We start from the raw sequence: 17,816 nt of genomic DNA on the forward strand, positions 1-17,816 counted from the left end.
GACAGCAGGTGTGGAGCCCACAGCCAGACGCTGGTGGAGAAGGCTATGCTCTGCCCTCAGTGATGGGAGTGACCCTGATTGCCTACCTGGCAGGGGCCAGCAGGGAGCTGCTCTGACACCGGCGTCCGGGACCTGCCCTTCCCGAAGCCCTCGGTTTCCGGGCTTGCTGCGTGCTGCTTCTGAGCCCCTCCCGGGGCCAGGCCAGCACCGGGGCGGGGCCCAGCGGCGGCGGCCTGGGGCGCTGGAGCCCTGCCTCCCCAGCCACCTCGCGGCAGTCTTCGCCCTCCGGAGGCTGCTGTGCAGAGACTCGGCTTGCCCGCTTGCCTGGGGCCCCGCCGCGCCGTCCAAGCGGCAGCCTGAGGCTTAGAAGCCGCGAGCCACGTCGCTCAGGAGCAGCCCCATGGCGGGTAAGTGGCCTCACCTCGCACCCCTGTCCCAGGGCGTAGAATCTGCTCTCTGGGACTGTTCAAGCACTTGTCTTGACCCTGCCACCCTCGGAAACCGTCTGTAGACGGTTGCGGATTAGGATGTGTACAGGACCCGCCTTTTTACCAGCCTCTCTATACCCCTGAACCCGGGAAGACCCATGCCCACACATGGCCAGGAGTCTGCTTTGCCCAGTCCAAGTGAGACCAAGCCTCTAAGCCTTCTTTCGGGCTCCAAGCATAACCTAGGGAGTCCCTGTAAATGTGGGAGTCCTTAGGGTCTCCATTTCTCAAATCTGCCATCCTTCCCCCTTTACACTGGGCTTCACTGTCGGCTACCTTCTGCCCAAAGCATGGGCTCCCCTTGATAGAGGGTGGGGGATACTAACTACAGAGCCTAGGTGGGGCACGTGGAGCCTCCCATCTAGCTACAGGACCCCTCCAAAAACGAGATCTACCAAGCCATGGGGCACAGCTTCCTTCCTGGCCTTTTGGTAAGTGTGTGGCACCCACACCCAAGCTCACATTCAAACCCCAGCTGGAACCCTGGGAAGGGGAGGCTCTATGCGGGAGAGTTTGCTTTTTACTCTGGAGCAAAGACATATCCAACTCCAGGGCCAGCTGTTCCCAAGGGAAATGTCTTTTGGGCTGAGACCAGCAAACAGCCTACTTATGTGCCATTCTCGGGATGGGGCACTGTCCAATTCTGCTCACTCTCGAGGAGAGAGGTGTGTGTCTGTTGTGGGGGTGGCTTTCCTCATCTGACTCACAGCCTGCCCTGGTGGTCTCTGCCTCAGAGCAGCTGGCCTTGGTGATAGGGGGCATCATTGGGGGACTGCTGCTGCTGGTAATCGGAGTGAGCTGCTGTCTGTGGAGGAGGCTTTGCGCCACCTTTACCTATGAGGAGCTGCCAGAGACACCAGACCCGGCCTCCACCTCTTCCTTCAGCGGACGAGAAGACAGGCTCTGCCCATATGCTGGGACCCCACCTGGCAGGTGAGGTTCTGGGCCTTATTTCTCTAAGGCTTTGCTTGAGCACTTGCCCTCAGAGGAAGGCAAGTTGGGAAAGAAATGTTCTGTTGTGGGGTGTCTATCTCGGGCCGTCAGCATGCTGGAAACTATGCCAAGAAACCCCAGAAACCTCACAATGAGCTGGAGGCAGGCATTGTGAACCCCATTTCCCAGCTGGGAAAACTAGCTCAGAGAATATTTAAAAAAAAAAAAAAAAAGCAGGTCCAGATACCACAATTAGGAATTAGAACCCAGACTCCCACATCACACTTGTGGGATGGGCAGATAGGCAGTGTGTGTGTGTGTGTGTGTGTGTGTGTGTGTGTGTGTGTGTGTGTGTTTTGTCTCTGTATTTGTTTATCTATGTGTATTTGTGTGTGTGTGTGTGTGTGTGGTGTCTCTGTGTGTGTGTGTGTGTGTGTGTGTGTGTGTCTGTACTTGTTTATCTATGTGTATTTGTGTGTGTGTGGTATCTCTCTGTGTGTATATCTGTATGTGTATGTGTGTGTGTGTGTGTGTGTGTGTGTGTGTGCCCGCCCAGAAGTGATGCTCTTGGCTCTTGCTGGCTCCCCTCCCTTCCACCTCTGGCACTCAGTCTCTTGGCTGAGCGTTGAGGTCGCATAACTCACTTGCCATCTACATGTTGCTTCCCTCCCTCTGACAGGCCACCAAGTGTACCATTTGTTGTACCCCCTTCTCACCAAGGCCGAGACTGGGTGCCCCTACATGCTGGAGATGGGGCTCTGGCCTCACAGGACCCCTGTCCTGTTCCAGAGCACATGCCCTATACTTCCAGTGCCAGCCCAGGTAAGTATTCCCAGCATGCAGGGGCTGATCTGGCTAGGTATAACCACCTGCTTCCACTGCTCTGGCCAGCCTACGGGTGCCAGAGCTACCCAACCACCGCTGTTTCTGGTACCTTGTTCCCCAAGCGCCTGCTGCTCTCCATGCTCATGTGCTGTTTTGGAGTTGGACCTCTCTGTGTTCCTCCCTCTGAAGGGGAAAGAACCATGACCTCAGTCTTAACTGAAGCTGGGGAAAGTCATCGGTGCATTGCCCAAGGACACGGAGGCAGCAAGAATTTGACATAGGGGCCTATGAGGAGGCTTTGTGGGTAAAAAGCGCTCACCACATGAACTTGACTGCTTATGTTTGATCCCCAGATCCCATGTAAAAGTGAAAGGAGAGAATGGACTCCAAAGGGTTGTCCTCTGACCTCCACACATACACCATGTCATATGCATGCCCATACACACACATCATACATACATACATGCCTACATACATACATACATATACGCACAAAAAAATAATCACCATAATAAATAAAACAAAAATTTTAAAGGGTTCAATATAGAATTGGAACCCAGGTATGCCCTGATGCAGAACTGGGCTGGTCCTGCCCCAGGATCATGGGTTGGCTGAGAGGGCAGAAGGGTAGGGGATTGTAGCAGAGCTTTACAGTCACCTCTTTCCTCTGAAAATCTCCCAAGGTACAGGCTAGTAAGCAGCTATCCATTCTAATTTGAAGAGGAAGAAGAAAGGCAACATTTTGTCACTGTTTATCATTCCCTAGACACTGCAGAAAGGAGTCAGGCCACGTGCTGGGGATGATGTACCAGGAACCAAGCCCTGACCTCCAGGGACGAGGTCAATCACAGGGACAGATGCAAGGGGTTCTGGCATAGAACGAGTGGCCTGGCCACGATGTGGGTGCACCAAGAGCTGGCTGCTGCACCCACGGCCCTGTCTTTCTCTAGCTGGCCAGACATCCCTGCCCTTCTGTTGCAGGAGATGCATGTGTAATCGGGAACATCAACCCAGAATTGTACAAGTCCCCAGAGGACACGAGTGAGACAGACTTCCCTGATGGCTGCCTGGGCCGGCTCTGGTTCTCCGTGGAGTACCAACAGGAGTCTGAGCGGTTGCTGGTGGGCCTGATCAAGGCTCGGCAACTGCAGGTCCCCTCGGAGACCTGCAGCCCCCTGGTGAAGCTCCACCTGCTGCCCGATGAACGGCGCTTCCTCCAGTCCAAGACAAAACGCAAAACCTGCAACCCACAGTTTGATGAGAACTTCGTCTTCCAGGTACCACCTCTGGAGCAGTGGTATCCAATGCCCTCCGGCTCCCTAGGAGGGAGCATTGTGCAGGATAACCTGGCTTCCTATACACAGGGCCCTCCCACCCTCTGGGACCCCATGCCTCCAGCCCTCAGCAGGCAGGAGCAGGGTCTACCGGAGGTAGCCCAGGTGAAGAGGGATTTTAAGGGACTGGGTTCCTCCTGCCCTGGGTGCCTGGGGAAAAGAAGAAAGAGAAAGTACATTTCGAAGTGTCTACTCAATGCTAAGCTCTGGCCTATGGGGCTGTTGCAAGTGGCCTGAGCATCATGGGCAAAGTCACCCAATGGAGACTCACCAGGCCTATTTGAGTTGGGGCAGAAACTGGTGGTGTCAGGGCCTGGAGCCAAGCTGCAGTCCGTTGGTGCCTTTACCACACCCTGGCTCTAAGGTTGGGAAGGATGCCTGGGCACCAAACTTACTGCAGCCTGGGAACCTCAGCAGGTGTCCAGGGGCCCTGGGAAGGACCTGCCAAGTGGTTTGAACAAACATTTCTTAAGAGCTGTGCAGTACAATGGCCTGAAAGGGGAGGAAAGGCCAGTCCACTTCCAGAAAGCATGTGATTACCGGGGCTGGAGTGTGGTTCACGCCTTCCTCCTGGAGGCTGAGAGCTAGGATGAGGTGTGGCCCAGCCACAGTGGCCCTCCCACAGGAGCCAGGGCTGGGAGACCTAACAGAGGAATGCCTACTCTGATCTCATCACTTCCCCATGCTTTCACACCTCAAGGGGTTTTCATTTGCTTTTTTTTTTTTTTAGGGACTACCTCACTTATTTATTCAAATTTGGTTTTTCGGCTTCTTTCTCCTTCTCCTTCTTCTTCTGGTTACAGCTTGATGCTAGACACTTGCCATGGAGTATTTTAATATTAACCTTTTAGTATTAATTTTTCTTTATTCTTGAGAATTTCATATAAACATTTCCAATGAAGCATGATCACAATCTCCCCATCCTCGCCTTCCAAGTACCCCCATCCAAATGTCCCAACACAGTTTTCCCAAGTTCATGTTTGGTTCTTTTTGGAGACAGAATCTCACTGTGTTACCCTGGTTGCTTGTATAGACCAGGCTAGTCTCTTGAACTCACGGAGAGTCGACTGTTCTGTCTCCCAAGAATTCAAGGCATTCACCACCACACCTGGTTCTTACATTCTTTATGCTTTCTCTTAGATGTTCCCTGAGCCTTGGTGATAGGGAGAAGGGCTGAGAAGGATGTTCCAGTTAGGGATGAGACTCACTCGCTTACTCACATCACTGACTAGTTATCTCACCCCGACTTGATGCTGGCCTCCCTGCTCTGGGAAGAAGGCTGAGGAAGAAAATCAGTATTATTTGCCCATCTGCTGTAGTCCAGGCACAGCCTAGACAAGAATAGTGACCCCCATCTCACAGCTGTGAAGGCCAAGGCTCAGAGAGAAGAGATCCCATTTTCATAAGACTGGGCCATGATTTCTGGCATAACTTTTCTGCAAGTAAACATTTTCCAAGGGCAGATTCCGGTTACTGGACTACCAAGGCTCCAGGCAGCCATAGATATAAGTCCTTAAAACACTGTATGACAAGACTCAGGTCCACCCAAGTACTTCCCCAGGTTGCTGGGCCTTGCTGCTGAGAAGAGTCCCTAAGGAAGCCTAGGTTTGGATGTGTATATTATATATAACTCCTGGCCCCTACTCCCAGACCTGACCCTGGCCTGGGTCCTCTCCTTCCTCAGGTGTCTAGCAGAAGCATTACCCAGAGAGTGCTGAAGTTCTCCGTGTACCATGTAAACAGGCAAAGGAAGCACCAGCTCCTTGGGCAGGTGCTGTTCCCACTGAAGAATGAGACCCTGGCAGGGGACCGCCACCATATCATCTGGAGAGATCTAGAAGCTGAGAACCTGGAGGTGAGATGGCCACCAGGCACATGCTACCTGGTATCAGCATTACTGTGGGTTGCCAAGATATTCAAGGGCCCAGCTGGCACTACCTGGCCAGTATCTTCCCTCCTCCTGCTCATCATCCTACAGTGACTCAGGATGGGAGCCCAGGCCCTACAGGAGAGGACGGGGCCCACACCTAAGCAGACACAGGACATTGAGATCCTTCAAGTGATACTCGGGAGCAACTTGAAAAAGACATATTTAGGATCAGGTGTGCTGGCACACCTCTATAACCCCGGCACCCAGGAAGCTGAGGCAGAAGAATCAGAGCTTTATAATTACATTTTGATTTACCTACTCAAGGGGTGCCATGGATTAGAGGCCATCTTGCAGGAGTTGGTTCTCTCCTTCTGCCACACAGGTCGTGGAGGTTGAGCTCAGGTAGTCCGACTTAACCTGCTGAGCCACTGCACCAGCCCATATCACAAATGTGAGGCCAGCTTGGGCTGTACAGTGAGCCCCTTTCTCTACAGAAATGCACATTCGGATTCCCACCCAGGTCTCTGAGAAAGGGAACAGAACAATGGGAAGCCTAGGTCCAGGGAAGGGTTTAGCTCTTGCTCCCCATTCCCCAGGGAGGACCCAGGTGAGTCCAAACAGGCTTTAGGATCCAGAGACCTGGCTCTGGCCATTACTACAGGTTGGGAATCTATTACCTCAAATGCTTAAGACTGGGAAATGATAAGATTTCATATTTTTTTCAGATTTTGCAATGTATATTATATATAATATACATACATAATTATATTATATATAATATACATATATGCCTGAGTTCGAATCTCTAGCACCCATGTAAAAGCCTGGCATATGGCCTTACAATCCCGTAACTGGGGCTCTGGGAAGTGGAAACAGATGGATCCTGGGAATTTGCTGGCCAGCCAGCCTAACCCAAATGGAGAACATCAGGCTCAGTGAGAGACCCTGGATTGGAGATATTATATATAACTCCCTGTCTTGAGGCAGGAGTGATAGAGGAAGGTACCCAAAGTCCCCTTCTGGCCTCTGCATGGGCATGCACATCTGAGCATACACACTCGCGCCTACATGCATGCATGCTGCTCACAGTCGCACACACACACTTAGTAAGACTTTAAAACAAAACGAAGTTTCATAGCATATAATTTAACTTTTGGCACTCAAAAAGTTTTGAACATCAGATCATTTCAGATTGGGGTTTTTGGACTGGGAATGCTTACCCTTTACTCTACGAGTGTCTTCCAATACCCAGACCTCAGTTTTCCTGTCTATAAAATGGTGGGAGTCTCAAAGGAAGCCATGCAGGTGTGTCACGGGCACCTGAGCCTGTAAGCGAGAGGAGGGAGAGATTCTCAGTCCCTCTGCCACCTGCCCGAGTGACAGGAGTGGATACCTCCATCTCTGCCTCCCTAGCCTCCCTCGGAATTTGGTGACCTCCAGTTCTGCCTCAGCTACAATGACTACCTGAACCGCCTGACTGTGGTTGTGCTCCGTGCCAAAGGTCTCCAGCTCCAGGAGGACAGGGGTGTTGTCAGTGAGTCGCCCCCCACCCCCACCGGGGCCGCCACTCTCCCGGTCCTAGGGAAGATCCCTCCTAATGAGCCTAGCCAGGGCTAGGCAGAGTCTGACCTCACCACCAGCCGTCCACATTGAGCTTCATGTGACCAAGACCAAGCACTCAGCACTTCCTCTGCTCTGCCCTGCCCTCTACGGGTGCTTCTGGCATCCAAAGCCTTTTCTAAGGCTACTTTAGGTGTCAAGGGCTCTGCACTGACTGAAGACCTTGCCCCGCCCCTCAGGTTCCCCAGGGGAAGGTCTTGGTGCTTTGAACTGCCCTGCCTACTTTACCTGTCCCTCTGCTGAAGGGCTCCAGTATCTGCAGGCTCAGTCCCACACCTGCCTGTGCTTGAGGAAGGGCTCCTATTCCTTGGGGGTTGCTGATACCCTGACAGTGCTATTGCTTCCTGGCCTTCCAGAACACTGAGCCAGGAACTGACCCTGTTCATCTTATGACCCCCAGCTAGGAGGAAGTTGTCTTCTACCTGCAGGGACTTCAGAGAGTTTGAACTCATCCGCACCCCACCCCCAAGCTTCTGGATGAGCAGGGGTTGGAGGAGGCTCAAAGCCTGAGTGTCCAGCAGGCAATGTCTTGCCAGCAGGGAGGCTGGGCTATGGTGCCAGGTTCCAGTAAACAGGGCCAGCTGAGCACAGGTGCCTCCCGAGTCAGAGGAAGGAAAAGGAAGCCAGGTTTCCCTGGATTGTAAAGCATTGCACTAATTAACTGTTTCCTTCTGTCACATCCTCTGGCCTCAGCAGCTGGGGACCAGAAAGTGATGGGGACCTGGTCCTCAGGGAGGGGGCACAGGCCCTCCTAGCCAGAGATCCTATTTTAGGGGCGGGGCTTGTGCCTGCTTCTGCCCACTAGCATCGTGCGCTGCCCCCAACAGGTGTGTTTGTCAAAGTGTCTCTGATGAATCACAACAAATTCGTCAAGTGCAAGAGGACTTCTGCCGTCCTGGGCTCTGTCAACCCTGTGTACAATGAAACCTTCAGCTTCAAGGCTGACCCCAGTGAGCTGGACACTGCCAGCCTCAGCCTGACGGTGCTGCAGATCACAGAAGGGGACAGTAAGGCTCGGGAAGGGGAGGCAGGGGATATGGGGTTGGAGCAACGCAAAGCTAGGGCTACTGAGTTGTAGGCTGAGTGAAGGGCTGTCCTCAAGTGGAGCTGTCCCTGTTTCTGATTAGAGAAACCAGCTCTCAGAGAGGCTGAGATACTTGCCCAAGGCCACAGAGCTTGCCCTCCGGAAGCCTGGGGCTCATACCCAGCTTTAGTCCACTTGGACTCTGTCTGTGGTGCCCTCTGATGGATAGTCTCCTCTTCCTCATTCTGAGTAAATTCTCAGAGATGTCAGGCAGTTGGTTTCCTGTGCTGGGTGTTGTGTTCTCAGCATTTCTTCGTGCCTTCTAGACGAGCATTTAAGGCCCTGGATGGGTGTCCTAGCCAAGTGTCCTGCCCTAGTATTCACTGTCACTGACTACTGAAGCAAAGTCACTGGGCCATGACTGTTCACACGGGCTGGATTGGGGCCTTCTCCGCAGTGGCCATTGATGGGTGGACATTACTGCCTGATGCTCTTGCCCGGTGTACAAGGAAGCAATGGAAGAGGCCTTCCTTCTGCAAAGTACTTTCTCTCCTAGCAATTCAGCGTGCCTCAGGTTTCCCGTGGCCTGGGGCGGGGGCCAGGCAGTGAAGGACAGGGCTGCCATGCAAGTTCTCCCCTGGTCTCCTCCTCCACGTTCCCAAGGGGAGGAAACAGGGCCGGTGGCACATGCTTAAAGAGGAGCAGCTGGCCACCTCCTTCCAAAGAGGGAATGGGAAACCAGAGAGAGGTCAGTGCAGAGATTAGGATGAGGGTGACATGGCTCCTGTGTTTAAGAACATGACGGCGCTTTCCCTCCTCTGCAGAGAGCTACCCACTGGGCCGTGTGGTGGTGGGCCCCTACATGTACACCCGAGGCAGAGAGCTGGAGCACTGGGACGAGATGCTCCGGAGGCCCAAGGAGCTGGTGAAGCGCTGGCATGCCCTGTGCCGCCCCACAGAGCCCTGAGCCGTGCCACGACCTCACTCTGCTTTGGAAACTCGTGTCCTCCGTTACATGCAACACCACAGCATGGACATCTCATCCTACGTTTAGTGCATGGTGGGGCTAGCCTGAGCCAGTGGCCCATGAGTGTTCATGTGCAGGAGGGAAAGGGGACAAAGAAGCCCAGATTTGACCAGTGTCTGTGGCCAGGAGCCTCTCCCAACCCACCTCACCCCTCCTGACCTGTGGGGCTGCCTGGGCTTGGAACCCGGACTTCTGATCATCAAGGCCGTGACCTAGAATAGGGTGTCAGGTGTTGAGAACTGATATTTCATTTGGTGGAGCACAGCTACATATACTGAACGGGAGTGCAGTGTGAGCGGGGTCCCACCACTTTGGGAAGCTGGTGATGGGTTGAGTCCACAACTGCATTGGTTTTCAAGCTGGGGTTTCTCTGTCTTCCACCCAGCAGAGCAAAAACCACACATCTCTCTGGGGGCACAACAGACCTGGTGAGCAGCCCACCCACATACAGGAGGTCAACGAGTGATCAGCACAGCTTACTATGTAGCCCTTCCCTGGAGTCATAATGCATGGCAACCAAAATTATGTGAAGTCTTGTCCACAGCCATCCTCAGAATGCCACACCACACCCTAGGCCCTCAGGTGATCTGTGGCTGAGTTTTGTGCTCATCTAATTAACAGGATTTGGCATTCAGCTCCTGACTCTTACTTTGGACAGGTGAGTCCATGGGATAATGGTATTGTCCACAAGACTGATGACAGTGGCAAGACTGTGCCCTGGTAGGTAGGTATAAACCTCTTAGGTTAGTGATCCCCACAATCAAAGTCACTGTCACCAAATGCCCATTACTGTACTGATGGGTAGGCACTGAACCTGTTGTTTCCGTGTGCATCTGGACCCTAAGCCGTAGACTGACAGAGTCAATGCTGTGTCTCCGTGTGCATCCGGACCCTAAGCCGCAGACTGACAGAGTCAATGCTGTGTCTCCGTGTGCATCCGGACCCTAAGCCGCAGACTGACAGAGTCAATGCTGTGTCTCCGTGTGCATCCGTACCCTAAGCCTCAGACTGACAGAGTCAATGCTGTGTCTCCGTGTGCATCTGTACCCTAAGCCGCAAGCTGACAGAGTCAATGCTGTGTCTCCGTGTGCATCCGTACCCTAAGCCGCAAGCTGACAGAGTCAATGCTGTGTCTCCATGTGCATGCATACCCTAAGCCGCAGACTGACAGAGTCAATGCTGTGTTTCTGTGTGCATCTGTACCCTAAGCCGCAGACTGACAGAGTCAATGCAGCTGTTATTTAACTAAAGCAGAGTGGCCCACCTGTGTCTCTCTTGCTGCGTGTAATGAAGCGACTTCAGCAAACGCAGCAGTGACCCTTATCTGTGTCTGTTTAGCTCCACTTCTCATTTCCGTCAATACACAAATACAAGTTTTGCCTGACTGGTCCAGATGGACAGACCATCTTGTGTTTGCTTCTTCCTACTCTTTTCACTTACATGTTCTCAGTGTGATCCACACTACAGAGGCTTCTAATAGCTTCATCGCACACACAGACGGGCTCCTTATGCCTGTGGGGCAGGCCACTGAAGTGGAACTGTTGTGCTTCATCAGGAGCCCTGAGGCAATGGATGCCACCACCCCCATATTTCCACTTGAGACTCATGATTGACATGGTCTTTCTCGGATGACAAGGGAAAGTGGGTTGGCTGGTGCATCTGATAGGTCTCTAAAACACTGAAATGGCAAGAAATCAGCAAGCTGTGTGCTCTGAGGGGTGAAAGGAGAGGCTGCCATATTGTACAGACATGTATAGACATAGAAGCACAAAGAAATATGCAGATTTTCAGGGGCCAGTGTGAGCTCTCAGGGGCTGTCTCAAATCCTGTCTGCATGTGACTCTAGCAGAAACTCCTTTTACATTCCCATAAAATACCTTAGAATAAGGTGATAAGTTCCTCAGAAAAGTGCTTACAATTTGTCTGAATTTCATTTAACACATATCAATTTGAGAATCATTTGTCAAACTCAGAATATTCAACTTCCATTCATTAGTGTGAAATATTTATTAATTTATTTTACTTCTAATAAGAAAGGTTTTTGAGGGTTTTGTTGTTGTGTGTTTGTTTGTTTGAGACAGTGTCTCACTATGCATCCTTGGCTGGTCTGGTGCTCACTATGTAGACCAGGCTAGCCTCAGCCTCATATAGATCCACCTGCCTCTGTCTCCCAAGTGCTGAGATTAAAGGCATGTGCCACTATGCCCTACCTAAGAGTTTATTTTCATACTAGTTTCAAATTTTCAATTTTCATAATTGTGGTAGTTTGAATGAAAATGGTCCCCAGAGGCTCATAGGGAGTGGCACTTTTAGGAGGCGTGGCCTTGTTGGAAGAAGTGTATCAGATGCTCAAATGTCACTGACTCTTCCTGCTGCCTAGAACTCTCGACTCCTTCTCCAGCATGGTCTGCCTGTGCACCGCCGGGTTTCCTGCCATGTGATGACAGTGGACTGAACCTCTGAACTATAAGCCAGCCCAATTAAATGTTTTCCTTTATAAGAGCTGCCATGGTCATGGTGTTTCATCACAGCAATAAAACCCTAAGACAATGATACATAAGAAAAATATATTTCTAAACATCTCTTTGATATTTACAGTATGTGTGATCTTTAACTGGAAAAAATAATCAAGGCTCTGCTAAACAGAACTTATCATATTCATCTTCTTGTGACCTATCATAGCTCCATTGTGGGGCTCCAGAATACAGTTCTGTGAACAACAGTATATCTAAAAAGACATCCCATCAGTGATGTCCAAGAGTCACATGAATCAAAGCATTAGATCCCCTAACTATTGAGGCATGACACAAGCCACCGGAAAGCACTAAGAGATGGTACACATAAAACATGACACTGGAGGGGTTGGAGAGCTGACTTAGCAGCAAAGAGCACTTCAGGCTCTTGCAGAAGATCTGGGTTTGATTCCCAGCACCCACATGGCAGTTCACAGCTGTAACTCTAATTCTAGCTGTAACTCTAATTCTAGAGGATCATCTTCTAGCCTCTGCAGGAACCGGGCATGTGGTGGTGTACTGACATACACATGAAGTAAAATAAGTTTTAAATGGCATTGTAAAAGATACGTTACAGGTAAAATTGAACACCATCATTAAGGTTGAATAATATGAAAGAAATTAATTAAATGTGATGAGTTGGAAACTAAGAAGCTTTCTAATTATCATGTAAATAAACTGCAACTCTCTGAAAGGTCATCTAGCCATAAACATGATAAAGCATTTTAAAGATAGTACTCAAACATATAGGATACCAACTATAAGAAACACTAAGTCTGAGAGCAATTAACTATAAAAAAACGAATAAGAAAAACATATATTCTTTTTAGACAGGTTTTTATTTTCTGAAGGAAATATTTTTAAAAATCATGGAATAAGAAAAATAGTTGTTATAATAATTCTTTAACAAATTTACATTGTTGTGTACGTGTGGGTGCCTGCTTGTGTGTATGTGCACCATGTGCATGCAGGTGCCCAAGGAGACCAGAAGAGGGTGTCAGAGCTCCTGGGACTGGAATTACCCGATGGGGGTGCTGGAAACTGAACCCAGATCTTCAGGAAGAGCAGCAAGTGTTCATAACTGCTGTAAGCCATCTCTTCAGCTCCATCAAAATCCAAATCCCCACATGGCATAGTGATGCACTTCTCAGAAGGCTGAGACAGAAGGGTTTCAACTTTAAAACCAGACTATATAATGAGTCCCTATCTAAAAAGAAAAGGGTGGGGGGACCTTCAAATCCTCACAAAAACATTTTACCTTCAAATCAATGGAATTTAGATTCACACACTTTTTGGAAGAGAAGCAATTAGTCTCCACCCTAAACAAAAAGAAAGAAGCAGCTCCTCTGTACGTTCATAAAGCTGTTTTTAGCAGTGCCTGAGAGGTGACAGTACTACAGGCAATAGGGACAGCGAGGCCAGTAAAGCAGTCACTGGTTTCTAAGAACATGGTCCATGGAGTCGTATCCACCACTGGCAGCCTTCGCCACCTGCCTTGAGTGCCTCAGTGAAGCTCAACCCCAAACTCTGCTGTTCTTGGCATCTTCTTGCAAAGTGACAACCAGGTAGCACTGGGGCATTACTAAATTTAATTATCAACTGATGGGATTAACTTTCATAAAGGAGTTCAGAGGGCAGAAGTACTTAAGGGTAAGCAATTACTGGTCATCTTAAGAAAATAACATCAGTATTCTGCTTACCCCAAAGTCAGGAAAACAAAGAAAAATTCATTCTGAATCTACAAGACAGCAGGAAAGGGAGCATCCTATGAAGATGATATGTGTGTAAATATCACATGGGAAAGTATGCGTGGATACAGTCACTATTTAAGCATGTCAAGTCAGTTGTCAGGTTTTGAACTGAGTCAAGAGTATCCTTCAAGGAACCCAACCAAGAGCTCTTCCTCTGTGGGTCCTGACTCCAACTTGTAAAAGAATTGTGACATTCCCCGAAACTGCTAACTTCATAATTCAGCTCAATAATTCAACCAACATTTCCAGGGGGAAAGTCTCTAAGGGTTAATGTGACTTCTGTGTCTTTCTTTGCTCAGTTGCCTTGGCAACGCTAGTCTCAGTTTCTCATCCCCCAAGCTCCAGAGATGCTGTAGCCTTTGCTACCCTTAACCTTGACTCGACCCACATGCTCAGCCTCTCAGCCCAAAGCAGAAAATTCCTTCAGAGGAGAGTGGTTCTCAGAAGTCCTTTCATCTCTGTGCTTTGCTTCTGACCTTGTGGCTCTTCTTGTAAGGTTGCCTGTGTTTCATTCAGCTTTTCCCCTTGTTGTTCATGAATATCAGTTTGCCTTTCCCAGAAAAGAATGCCTAGTTGGGGGTGGCAGAATAGTAGCAACTTGGGAGGTAGAGGCAGGAGAATTGAGATTGAAGGAAACCCTCAATCAGAGCAAGTTGAGGTGCTGCTTGTATTCAGGTGGCTCTTTGTGCCGCTATGATAGTGCACAGCAAATGATCACAGCTTCTCAGTGTACACAGTACAAACATTTCTGATTTCTGCATCTCTGGGTCAGCTGGGCATAAACTGCCCCAGGTGAGGCAACTTGTTCTCAATCTGTGGGTCTGGCTGGGCTGGGCTCTTCACCAGGCTGGTGCCACAGCTGTTCACACTAAGCATCAGCTAATGCAGCAGCAGCTGCCCAGGGGCAGCACTTTTTAAGGTGGAGGCAGACATGTTTTTGTCTTCTGCTTACATGGCATCCCCTGATAACCCTGGACCAAAGCAAATCACATGGCCCAGGGGAAAATCAAGGATCAGATAGGCAGGCATGTCTTTCTGCGAAGTTACAGAACAATGGGCACAGCTCTAGGGAGGGGTGAAGAATTAGTGTGGGTAACGAGGCAGCTCCCGGACTGTGCTCACTCCTACAGGTACATCCCTAGGAGGGCACCTTTCATGTGGTTGCCTCCCGGCCTCAGGGTCATGGCTGCCAATTGGCATTTCAATATGATGTGTTATAATTTGTCCAGTCATTTGCCAAGTGCGCTTTCCTTACTTTTCACTGTGGGATGTTTGCCCAAATTACTGCAAGAGCCTTGAGCATACTGTTTGCTCATACTGCCCGAGGACAATGATCAGAGGAAGCACGTATTTCTGCCCTCTTGTTAATTTTTGGTCTCCCTTGAGACCAGTGAAAGGCAATGCTCCCTAAAAAATACTGTAAAGGGGTTGGGATTGTAAAGGTGTTGCTGCCAGTGGACACTTTGTAGCAAAACAAGATCATGGGCTGGTGGAGAAGACTTCCCTAAAAAGGGGTCTTGGGAGTACTCAGCACTGCGGCTGAGCACTGTTTCCTGTTGACCTATAGCTTCCTACCCCTTCGGTGGTCTTCCTCCTTACCCCATGCAGGTTTCTGCTAGGATGGATGATCATCCCTGTGAGCAAGGTGGGGAAGGAAGGATGGATAGATACACAAAACAGAGAAACAGGACACAGGCAGAAGTCAGCTACAACTGGATGTTGGATCTTTGGATGACACTAAACACTGTAGATGACTGTTCAACTAAACACTGTGGGTGACTGTTCACACTAAACACTGTGGATGACTGTACACACTAAACACTGTGGATGACTGTATGACACTAAACACTGTGGATGACTGTTCACACTAAACACTGTGGATGACTGTTCATACTAAACACTGTGGATGACTGTTCACACTGAACACTGTGGATGACTGTTCACACTAAACACTGTGGATGACTGTTCACACTAAACACTGTGGATGACTGTTCACACTAAACACTGTGACTGTATGACACTGAACACTGTGGATGATTGTTCACACTAAACACTGTGGATGACTGTTCACACTAAACACTGTGGATGACTGTTCACACTAAACACTGTGACTGTATGACACTGAACACTGTGGATGATTGTTCACATTAAACACTGTGGATGACTGTATGACACTAAACACTGTGGATGACTGTTCACACTGAACACTGTGGATGACTGTACACACTAAACACTGTGGATGACTGTATCACACAGAGTCTGGCTGTGGAATTAGAAGTTACTGGAGGAATTTTATTTACTTGCTACTAATGGTGAGCAAAAGTCACAATACTGAAAAAGAGATAAAGAAAAAGGAGTCATGGGACTTGCTCTGGGTTTTTATCCAAGGAGCAGGGAGAAGTTAGCTATCTGCTAAGAAGGTCTGAATAACTAACAAGAAGAATATAATGAAATAATTCACTGATTAGATTGCATATGGCCAGCTCCTTCAATATAATTGACAAATTTCTTAATTGAATTTAGCATGCAATTTTAAAAACAGACTGTAATACTTGCCCATTATGTTCCCCTAATACTTACTATGGAATGATTTGCCCGAATCATTGTTTGCTTTAAGAGAAACAGTGTTTCAATTGTGGATGGAAGAAAGAAACCATCCCTTGGGAACTGAGTAAGGTTTTGTACATGAGCAGGTTAAGGCCCCGCCCAGGAGGGACCTCCCTTCCATCAGTAGAGGAGAAAGTGGGGTCCAGAGGATGTGCTGTTTCTCAGTGCCCTGCAGCTAGAAAGCAGCGCTAGAGCTGGACTCAATTCCAGATGTATGAAATGCTACCAGCATTCCATTTCACCAGAGAGCTCAGAAAAAGACACCCAGCAGCCTGCGGCACTTTGCAGTCAGGGTCTGCAGAAGGGAAAACCTTCTTCCTGCCTTTCTCCTTAAACTTCTCACTTCTTCTCGTGTCTCTGTGTACATTAACTGTCCACTGCTAACGATGAAGGATGAAGTCTGGCAATAACCCCTTCGTTCTCTTGGTTTGGGCTTGAGTTAGTTTGCTGACTGACAAACTTCCAGGCAGGAGTGAGTGAGCAAAGGAGGTCCACCAGGGGACCCCGCCTAGAGCACTTAGAGGGCGGGACAGAAGAGGGTAGTCACGTGAGTGACAGCCTGGCTGAGCCCTCACTAGTGGGGCCAGAGAACTGGGCACTCTGTTGTGGCTTCCAGCTCACCCTGGACTGCAGCGCAGCCTTCCGCGGTGCGTCTCCAGCGCCCTCTACTGTTTAGTGACTGCCACTAGGCTGACTGTTAGCTCAGAGCAAGTACTGAGGGATGGATTTAGAGCCGGCAGGACACAGAAGCCAACCTTCCAGGGTGGCCCTTTGCAAGCACTGACTCTTCCTTCTTGGTTTATACAGCACTTATACATGGTCACATGCACTATATAATATATACTATATAATATATAGACACATCATATAAATATATGTAATGTACAATGTACAGCATATTATATATTATCTAAGGAATGAGAAGATGTATGCTGTTTCTGTTTGCCTTCCTTCACATCGCGCTTTGAACATGACTCTTCTTACGTGTCAGACAGACCTTCTGTGAACGGCATGATGCTGTTTCTTTACTGGAGCCATGAGCTGGAGTGTAAGGATTCCTCTTTCTCCACATTCACCAACATTTGCTGTCTGTCTCCTTGCTGATCGCCCCTTTGGTTGGGATAGATGGAATCTGACTACAGTTTTTGTTTGCCTATCCCTGAGGGCTACAGACATTGAATGTTTTCTTCACAGACTTACAAACCTCTTTGGGAACTATTTGATTCATTTGTCATTTATTGGTTCTGTTGTTCTTCATTCTAGATACTAATCCCACGTCAAAAACACAGCTGACAATTTCCTGTCCTGTAGGCCGTCTCTTTACTCTGTGATTCGCTTTGCTTTGTAGAAGTTTTAAAACTCTCTGCCGTCCCATTTGCCAGTTCTTGGCCTTACTTCCTGAGCTGCTGGAGTCCTTTCCGTGTGTCCTTTCCGTGTGTCCACACCAGCCTGGATGTTGGAAGGATTCTCCCTGTGTTTTCCGGTTGCAGTTCTGTCAGATCTTAAAGGTGCTGATCCATTTTGAATCACTTTCTGTACAGGATAAGAGACAGAAGTAGCTTCATTCTCATGTGGTTATCTGGTTTTTCCCAGTACCATTTGTTGAAGAGCATGCCATGCACACTCCAGTGTATGTCAATCACGTGGCTGTAACTGTATGGGCTTGTTTCCGCATCCTCTAGTTTACTCCATTGGTCTACGTGTCTGTTCTGAGACCATCTGTTTTTGTCACCGTAGCTCTGTAATGAGATTTGAAACTAGATATTGGTGAAATTATTAAGGCCACTCCACATAGTTAAAAGGGAGGTTTATTTTGTGGGGTAA

The 17,816-nt window shown here is 49.2% G+C and overlaps 2 protein-coding genes across 13 annotated transcripts in view; one reads left to right on the top strand and one right to left on the bottom strand.

Moving 5' to 3' along the window:
* Positions 1 to 289: 289 nt before the first annotated feature.
* On the top strand, positions 290 to 10,524 carry Syt15 (synaptotagmin 15). 4 transcript variants are annotated; one of them, XR_008217191.1, is made up of 8 exons: positions 290 to 1,421; positions 2,101 to 2,243; positions 3,228 to 3,523; positions 5,265 to 5,435; positions 6,864 to 6,984; positions 7,898 to 8,077; positions 8,919 to 9,845; positions 9,967 to 10,524. XR_008217191.1 is itself a non-coding variant. In XM_052733962.1 (8 exons), exons 1-8 carry the CDS (start codon positions 890 to 892, stop codon positions 9,059 to 9,061), a joined length of 1,278 nt encoding a protein of 425 aa, XP_052589922.1. In that variant the 5' UTR covers positions 290 to 889; the 3' UTR covers positions 9,062 to 10,524. The 4 variants fall into 4 exon arrangements, 3 of the variants coding, with proteins under 3 accessions (XP_052589922.1, XP_052589920.1, XP_052589923.1); XM_052733962.1 differs by having other exon boundaries at positions 290 to 919; positions 1,228 to 1,421; positions 8,919 to 10,524; XM_052733963.1 differs by having other exon boundaries at positions 294 to 407; positions 1,223 to 1,421; positions 8,919 to 10,524.
* Positions 10,525 to 12,454: 1,930 nt separating this feature from the next.
* Shld2 (shieldin complex subunit 2) overlaps positions 12,455 to 17,816 on the bottom strand; it is an 89,078-nt gene continuing 83,716 nt past the window's right edge. For all 9 annotated transcript variants that reach the window (XR_008217190.1, XM_052733958.1, XM_052733957.1 and 6 more), the window contains one exon: positions 12,455 to 17,731. Coding sequence is in view for 8 of the 9 variants with exons in the window: in XM_052733958.1 (XP_052589918.1) it covers positions 17,689 to 17,731 (43 nt within the window). In the remaining variant the exon portion in view is untranslated. The remainder of the gene's footprint in view (positions 17,732 to 17,816) is intronic.

Source organism: Peromyscus californicus, unplaced genomic scaffold (assembly GCF_007827085.1).
Source record: "Peromyscus californicus insignis strain IS unplaced genomic scaffold, ASM782708v3 Scaffold_12__1_contigs__length_115047231, whole genome shotgun sequence".
Classification (NCBI taxonomy): domain Eukaryota; kingdom Metazoa; phylum Chordata; class Mammalia; order Rodentia; family Cricetidae; genus Peromyscus; species Peromyscus californicus.

Excerpts from the sequence above, each read along its gene's own strand:
- Syt15 (XM_052733960.1), top strand. The coding sequence starts at position 1,114 with ATGGGGCACTGTCCAATTCTGCTCACTCTCGAGGAGAGAGGTGTGTGT. Across the intron at positions 2,244-3,227 it reads TACTTCCAGTGCCAGCCCAG|GAGATGCATGTGTAATCGGG; the intron begins GTAAGTATTCCC and ends CTTCTGTTGCAG. Across the intron at positions 6,985-7,897 it reads GGAGGACAGGGGTGTTGTCA|GTGTGTTTGTCAAAGTGTCT; the intron begins GTGAGTCGCCCC and ends TGCCCCCAACAG.